The 8,613-nt window shown below is 47.5% G+C and overlaps 1 protein-coding gene across 3 annotated transcripts in view; it reads left to right on the top strand.

The window, feature by feature from the left end:
* Positions 1 to 2,354: 2,354 nt before the first annotated feature.
* The window catches only part of LRP8 (LDL receptor related protein 8), a 170,742-nt gene continuing 164,483 nt past the window's right edge, over positions 2,355 to 8,613 (top strand). Inside the window, exons 1-2 of one of the 3 annotated variants that reach the window (XM_064428895.1) lie at positions 2,355 to 2,523; positions 3,347 to 3,466. In XM_064428895.1, coding sequence (XP_064284965.1) covers positions 2,454 to 2,523; positions 3,347 to 3,466 — 190 coding nt within the window. In that variant the 5' untranslated portion in view covers positions 2,355 to 2,453. Of the gene's footprint in view, positions 2,524 to 3,346; positions 3,467 to 8,613 lie in introns of those variants that run through there. The other 2 variants (XM_064428894.1, XM_064428897.1) reach the window with 2 other exon arrangements.

Below are 8,613 nucleotides of genomic sequence, written 5' to 3'. Positions count from 1 at the left end.
TCTTGGCTGCCACTGAAATGCTCCTGGGCATTGCACACACTTTGCACACCAGGTGCAAGTGCCTGGAGCACATTGCTCAAGATGGACTCCTGGTCTGAACGTGTGTAGGGGTGTTCTGCAAGACAAGAACTGTACATACAGTGGGCAAAAGCTGGACACACCAGAGAAACTTCCACTAGGATAAGTTTGGTGCATCACTTTCCACATGCTTCTGAATGATTCAGTTCCCACTCTGTGACTGGGAGGGTGCATAGCTGCACACCTGGGGGAGTAAAGAACCTGGTGTGTGAATACAAGCCTGCAGAAAATCCAGGTGCAGGGGGTCAGTTATTCATCCTGACACTGAAGAGACTTCTCTGATGTATAAGCTGCAGTCAGCATGAGAAATATATGGATCTAAGGGACCAATGATTGAAAAATGTAAATATGGATACAAGGCCTGGATTCTATGTTAAGAAAAAAATTGAGCTATAAAAATAATTTGTAAAATAGATGAAAGGAATGGTATGGGTGACAACAGAGAGCTGGCTGATGGAGCTCTTTAGAAAACATTTCACTGTTTTGATGTACCCCCTTGTTGTGTTAGTGGGTGTCTGATCACTGATTTGTTGTTTAATGTGCAGTGGTGTGTGACCAACTAGAAGCAAGAAACCACACAGGTAAATTAAAACGTAAATTAACACTCCTAACTACTGGAACATAATGGATGAAATTATATTTCATTTCTCTTTCATACTAAATGGCTTCCTTTGCCCAATCTACTCCTCCCATAGCACGTCCAGTTTCCTTCCTGCCTCTGCAATTCCTCAGAGACACATATGTCCACAAGATGGTACTAGGCTACCAGTAGCCCCTACAATGGCTGGCCACCGAAGGCTCTTGAAATTACTGCTGCTCAGGTGTCACCAGAGAAGTTCACTCAAAAAAAATCTCATTAGTGTTGTTTCCTATGAGAGGCATTCAGGCCAAAACACCTGTTTGGTTGATTTTTTTAAATGAAACAAAATTCCATCAGGAATCACAGCAGAACATTGCTGTGACTGATGCTCTGCACACTCACACCTGTTTTGTACCAGATAGTTTCATTATTGCCTTTGGAGCCACTTCCAATTTAAACTAATAAACTAACTTACAAAAGAGAAGAATGAGGCCATGAATTACAGTAGCTTTATTAATCTGTGTTTTGACACATTTAAAAAAAGAGAAATTTGACCTAATGTATTATAAATACCTCATTTGCTTTAAGCAATTATTGTAATCTATCATATTGATGCAGCCAACACAAATATGCGCTACATTTCTCATGCTAAAAATTGTTGAAACAAGCTTGAATAAATTGTTAATACTCTATAAGCTGCTAGTGAAATAGCTCAATGATTAGCTCTTCTCTTCACATGATTCAAATGCATTAGTGACACTGCTGACTAATGACTTGCAAATTTTTTGTTAAACACACAGGTAGATTTTTATATGGCAGCCCAGTTCTTAAGTCAGTGGCATTTCAGACTTTGAAACCGAAAAGATTTGTTACATTGGTGTATGTAAAATTAGAGCTCGATTTTTTTTAATGACACTCCATATATAATCATGTTAATTCTGTTGTGATGAGATTCAAGTTACTCTTGAAAAGTATCTTCTCATAATACAATTACTGCAATACTGTTAATCCTGACTGTATGAAGAAGGCTGAAATGTTAATTAAAGACTGTGAACTGCTTTCTCATCAGCACCATGCAAATGGAGTGATAAATAAGGCCCCTGATAGCTTGGACACCATTTGTTATTACTGATCAGACCGCATGTGCTCAGGCAGCAGAAAGGGTAAGCAGTCCCTACGAAGAGAGGTGCCCACCTTTAGTATACTTGGTACTTGTTTCACTAATTTTAATACAATTAAATGGAGATGACCACATCAGTATGGTCATAATAAAACCCCTCAGTGGGAGACCTGAAGTAATGAGGAGAGCGCACAATTTGTGACTCGAGGCCATTTAAAGGAGCCCGCACGTTTAATTGGCTCAATAAAATTAAGATAATGAATGATGCTGTCACTGTAACAAGGCCACCGAGGGAGGCTCAGGACCTGAAGGCCTGACCCGGTCAGACCCAGCAGGGCCCAGGCCCGCCTATCCCAGCGAGAGCTCCAGGGTGCCGGCCCGGGAGCTGCGGCCGCGCCATCTGCGGGGGTCCCTTTCGGCGGCCGCGGGCAGCGGGGGAGGCGTCCCGCAGGTGTCCCCCCGGCGCTGCCCCGGGGGGCGGGATGCCGGCGGCGGCCGCGCTCTGCGGGGCCGAGCCGAGCGGGGCCCGCCCAGCGGGGCGCGTCACGGCGGCGGCGCGGCGGGGCGGGGGCGGCGCCGGCCGCAGTCGGCACGGGGCGGGCAGCGAGCGGCGCGCCGGCTGCGCGCACCCCGCACACGGCGCGCTGCCACCGAGGGAGGGAGGGAGCGAGCACCATGTGCCGGCCAGCGCTCGCCCGGCTGCTGCTCCTCCAGCTGCTGCTGCTCAAGCTGCACCTCGGCAAAGGTGGGTCCGGCGCGCTACGGCCGCTCTGCCTCAGCGCCGGGGTCTGCCGGCCTCAGCGCTGCTGGGGAGGGGGTGAGCGTCCTGCCGGCACGGGCACCCCCGGGATGTGCGGCCGCGGATGCCCGCTCGCCCCGGTGCCCTGCGCGGGGTTTGGGACCTGCGGAGGGCTGGGCACGCTCGGGGGTTGCGACCTGCGGGGGCCGGGCACGCTCTTCAAGCGGGCGAATGCAGCCCGAGAGCTGGTGACAGGAGCTGCCACCTTTAATCCCTTTCAGAGGGGATTTGTGCCTCATCAGAGCAGCGCGGCACCGAGTCTGTAAAGCAGATTTGCTCCGTTCTCCCCCCGCCCTCAACTTTAGTTGGGTCAGGTCCCTTTTCCCGGGACGGCGCCGGTGCCTTTTCCGCCCCGCGTCCCCAGGTGTCGGTGCGTTTTGCCCCGGCGGATGCGCAGGAGCTCCCAGCATCACTCCGCTTTATAATTTTTCTTTGTCTGTTGTGTTTCGGGTTTAACCATATTCTATTCCCAGGCTCCTTTTCCCTCCGCCTTTAAAACAATGCGGGGGAATGGCCCCTTTTATCCCTGCACAAAGCAGCTTCGGGATCGCTGCCGTGCTCCCGCGGAGGCGCGTCTCCCCCAGCCCCGCGCCGAGCCGCTGTGCCCCGGCGAGCCCAGCCGCAGCCCCCAGCCGGCCGGCGGCGGCTCCCGATGCCTTGCCCGGGTTGTCCGCGGCCGGGCCGAGCGGCGAGGCGGCCCCGGGATGCCCCCGCCGCCCGGCCGTGGGAGCGCGCCCCGCTGACCCAGGCGCGGCCCCGTGTCTCGCAGGCGCCGTCAAGGAGTGCGAGGAGAACCAGTTCCAGTGCCGGAACGAACGGTGCATCCCCGCCATCTGGAAATGCGACGAGGACGACGACTGCTCGGATAACAGTGACGAGGCGGATTGCCGTGAGTATCCGTGCCCCGCGCGGGGCGGGGGTGCCGGGCAGGGCGCGCTTCCCAGCTGCGCTGCGCCTCTTTTTTATGAATGAATGAATGAAGTCGCGCCGTGCCCGGCCGCGGCGCCCATTGGCTGCCGGGAGCAGCAGATCCGTGACGCGGCGCCGCGGGGCAGCGGCTCCTCGCTGCTGCCCGGCCCGGCCGGGGTGCCCGCGGCAGCGCGGGTCCGGCGGCAGCGTCACCTGGCAGCTCCCTGCCCGCCTCTGCCCGCCCCCTCGCCTCCAGCAGCGCCTCTGCTCGGAGCGCCCAAGAGGAACAGCGCGGTGTGTGTCCTCGGGGCAGCTGGGTGGGATGTTAAACCCCGGAAGAGCGAGTGACAGGTGCTCATGTGAAATGTTGCTTACTCGCAATCATCCTACAAGATGTGGAGTGGGTGTGAATCTTGTGTTTAAATATGTTTGCAGTCAGCGTGACAAAGCAGATAAACAAGTAGCACTGCTTGGCTTGGCAGTGTCAGCCATGTAACACTAATTCCTTCATAGTGTAAGGGAAGAGAGGGCAAGATCTGTACTTCCAATCCTGAGAAAATGGCACTCGTTCCTTCTCCTGTGGTGTGGCCCTAGTGTGTATCAGTGGAAACGCATAAACTCTGGGTACTTTGTAGGGTTGTGCTGTTATAACTTGGCTGTTATTTTGCTTACAGCTTCTGATAGCCTGGGAGAATTTGTCTCAGCCATGGAGTCTAAGAAGCAACTGTAATAGAAATTACAGAGCCTAAATCTTGAAGAGAAGTGTCTTTAATTTGGGGTTTAAAATTGCAAATATTGTAGCACATCTCTTGAATTATCTCTGTAGAATAACAGGCACTGAATGTGCATTCAGTGAGTGAACTCTTCAAAGCTCATAGACCCAGTGAATACATCACGAAAAGAAAGGTCACTGGTTATGTGTTTTTCCATATGTGATTTCCCTGTTAGCATCTTCATGTGTCAGGTGATATTTGGACTCAAGTCTAAGTAGATTAGTTTAAGGAGAGCAAGGATTCCCAAACTCTTAAATTATGACAAGATGTTCCATGTGAACACCCCATAACTTTTTTTTTCTGGTTGCTGTCTTTATTCAGAGGACTTGATTTGCTTTATGTATGATTTTTTTTTTTTTTATGATCTGGGGAGTTAGCAGCGTTCATTTTGATATAGAAATGGCTTTTGCAGGAATTATAATGGCATTATATTTAGAGGCAGCTTAGATGTGGAATGTTTCAAGTTGCAAAAGACTCGGGGAAGCCGGGGGTGACTGAGAACTACCATGGACTCTTGTGTAGCCGTAACTGGGAAAGTTTTCTCAGAAGTGTCTATATTTCCCATGAGAGATAGTAATCTGTGGAAGCACTGGGAGTCTCTGAGCAGGTATATAATGGTGTTCTTGAAGCCTTTTATTTAAAACCTCTGTGCACTGTGGTCCAAAGGCTTGGTGAGCTGCAGGTGACCTGTGGGCAGTGCTTTTGGAGCTGCATTTCGGAGGTTGGGATCGTGGCTGGAGGAGCTTCTTCAATGAATTCTGGACCCTGCTTTCAAAATGGAAGAGTAGGTTTGTGTCCTGAGCTCTTGCCCTGCACGAGTGAGGGGTTCAGTATCTGGGCTGCTTTTTTATTTTCTCCTTTTCCATATGATCAGCCCTCTGAGCATTGTGTCAGGAGCGTGTAGAACAACATGCTGTTGAACATCAGCTCAGCGTGGACTGTGCTGTGTTAGAATGCTTATTGCACAGGGCTTTTATAGTTGTTGCCTTTGGGGGTGGTAAAATATGTTCTTCACTTTAATCTGAATTTGGCATTTATTATTGATTGGGAATCAGACTACAGAAATTGCTCATGGACTGTTAATTTAGTTCATAGATAGAGAGACTTTGCAGTTGCTTCTTCAAGCAGACTGAAAGACAAAAATTGCATTTGTCATGCACATTTTTTTCACTTAAATTGTTCTGAACACTGCTTTATTTTGAAAGTGCATACTGCTTTTCAGCATATGGAATGTTTGGAGTTCTACTCACTGGGTGAAAAAATATATTCCATGTTTTTGCTTCTAGATACCTGCTGTAATAAACAGATATTTATTTTTAAATTATTTTATGAACATATGCAATAGAAGAAACTATTTTGGAAAACTCTGCATGCCACAGTGGTGATGGAGAGGGAAATGAATATGCAGGTAGCCTGCTGGCAGTGAGTACTGATAAGGACCCTGATAACCTCTGTAATTACTTGATGATTCTTTTTCCCAGAGCTGATAATGTATTTGTAATAGCTCATTGCTGCTTGTGTATATTCTCCCTTTTTAAAGAGATAGGATGGTCTTTATGGTGTGAAGAATTGCTTTGTGAAACCAGTTCCTTGTGGTAGACAGTCTAATACACTGGAAAATTTTGTAACCAAGAGTATCTTAAATAGTTGTAAAGAGTTGATTTTTTTTTCTGGCAGGACTCTATGAGTTTCCTAGTAGAAATTGTCTTTGCACAGGACTGAATTATTATTTGTTTGGGTTTTTTTTTTTTGTCCCCTTTGTGCTGTGTCCCGTGTCTGTCCCTGTTTCTCCCCATCCTCCGTGCTCCCATGATTTGCTGGCATCATGTTTTGGATTCTAAGAAGAATGTTTCAGTAATCAAAATGTATTGCATCCTTGGCATTTGCTTTCAACTGAGTAATCCTTTTCTGTCGTGGCTGGTGGTTCAACTTACCTACCAGAGGAGTGATGTGTGAGTAAATAGAGCAAACACTGGACCTGAAGGCAGCACTGGTTTTTAAGGTGTGTTAAATTTATCCAGGACAGGGTTTCTGGGCTAGCAAAAGAACGGTAGCCAAGGAGGCTGCCAGGAAGGGAGGAGATGGTGCTCGTTTGTGTGTAGGCACATGACTTGTGAAGTGTTAACAGGAGAGAAGGAGGAGACACTAATTTGTGTGCATTGTAGAAATATATAAAAATAAAGCAGTAAACAGATTGCCTGAATATGAAGATGCTGTTTTGCTGTCATGTTTTCAGAAAATTATACCATTTTGAGGAAAGAAAGATAAAAAGGGAGTAGATATGTTCTTTAAAATGTATCTTTGGAAGGGGAACTGAACTCCAGAGAGAAAAAAGTAGAAGTTACATTGTTTGGATTGCTGGGGAAATCTAGTTGTAAACTCTGCAATTAGAAATCTTGGGTACCTATTGCAGAGTTTAAACCTGTCCTAAAACTATTTGTTCTGCTCTATGCAAAAGGATTTGCTTGGGCTCAGTCCAGTCTGTGTAGGCCTGGAAAAACAAAATCCCAGTCACAACTTGGGGCTTGCAGTGCCACAATATGCACTAAACGTGGTCCTTACAATGAACACAGGGCCCCAGGGCAGTTCTGAACATGATTTCTGTAGATGCATTTTAGTCCTTCCCTGCGATAAGTTTTCCTCTTTGGAAACACTGAAAAGACTCTTACAAGCCATTTCACACAATGCTTGCAGATGCACAGTCATTGAGACATTTTTTGTAATGGTACAGCAGCAACTTTATAAAACATCAAAGCTACTTTTATAGTGGGAAAATGTCCATTTTCTGAGGCACAGTGTTTTAGCAAAAGCACTCTTTGCTGAGGTACTCAAAATGTGGGATACTGACTTTTTTTCTATGTCTCCCTCAGGAAAGGTGGAGGCTGCAAAGCCAGGTCAGACTAGGGGTGTGTGTGCTGTGTGTCCAGGGTGCTGCTGCTGTGTGACACATCACCCAGAATGGAAAATCCTAGAGTGCTGTTCTGAAGGAACAGTGGCTCTTGGAGGCTTTTTCCCTAGCTTTACAAGTTTATTCCTGCTTGCCATTGCAGCCAGCAGAAAACAAGGGAGACCTTGCAAACAGCTGCCAGACGCAATATATTTGACGCAGAATAGGAGCTGTTACTTTGATAGTTGTTTGATTTTAGTTTTATGATGTAAGTATGGTTCACATTATCTTAACTCACAGTGTGGGTGAAGGAGACTGGAGGATCGCTGCTTAAATGTTTCACTGTTGAATAAACACTAAATATGGCAAAGAGTATAGTTGCAAAAAGCAATCAGTAGGTTAACCAGTTTCCTAAAATTAAACACAAGCTGCAGGATCATTTCAGCTTTGTAATACCTGCCTGCAGGGGGACACAGCCAAATGCAGAATTACTATTTATTGTTTAAAGTTCCATTTTCCACCTTTGCACTGGTATCCTTTCTGTGCTGTTGCTTGCTGGTGAGGACTGCTCATGGGGCTATTTTATAGATAGGGTTGAGGCTGCCTCAGGTACGAGATGCAGTCTGAAGGGAGTTACTGTTTCAAAAACTGTTCCCATGTGTCCAGAATGCAGGTAAACATGTGGCATCAGCAAACCTCCTCTGCCCTTGCCTGCCTTGTGGCCACAGGAGGTGGCTGTGTAGCTGAGACACATTCCCTCTGCAATTGGGAGGAAGGAGGACTCCTGTTCTTCCACTGGCTTTGTACAGAGAGTCTGCAGAGTTTGACTCCTGCTGCCTGTGTGCAAGCCCAGGAGGCAGCCTCATGGTCTCTGTGCTTTTCAGTGCAGGTTTCACTAGAGCTGGAATTTTGGAGTAAAAACATCAAAAAGCCCATTTGAAAACTAAATTCTGGATCCAGTTCAGGGTTAAGTGTGACTGTGGCTTTGAAGTGCAGGAGTGTAATGGTGTGCCAGGCTTGCAGGTTTTGGGGTGTGACCAAGTGACACAGTAGGCACTCACAATGCCACATGTGTTCTATAACTTTCTGTCCTCTGTTATGCATTGCTCCAGTTTTTCTTTCTGTTTTGTACTGAGCCACTGTCCTGTATGCTGCGTGATTGCTGCCTGCCACCCTGGAGGTGCTGTGCATGTCACCATGTGGAGTTTTAGGGTTCCTTGACATTTGCTCTTGATTGTGGTCATATGGTCATATGCTCTTGATTGTGCCAGTGACATTTTAACTGTGTTGTGTGGCCAGCTTGCATGCTTATCCCAAAACTGGAAGCACTTGGAAGGACTGGTGCTGAGAGGCAGGATTTGTTTGCTTTTCTGTGTGGCTGCTGCCTGCTTGTCCTGGTCTGTACTGGATTAATATCCAGCTTAGGCTCAAAACCAGTTTACTGATTTCTTGTGTTCCTCAGTGAAT

This window comes from Passer domesticus, chromosome 7, assembly GCF_036417665.1.
Source record: "Passer domesticus isolate bPasDom1 chromosome 7, bPasDom1.hap1, whole genome shotgun sequence".
NCBI lineage: Eukaryota > Metazoa > Chordata > Aves > Passeriformes > Passeridae > Passer > Passer domesticus.
This window is presented reverse-complemented; position numbering and strand designations above follow the sequence as displayed.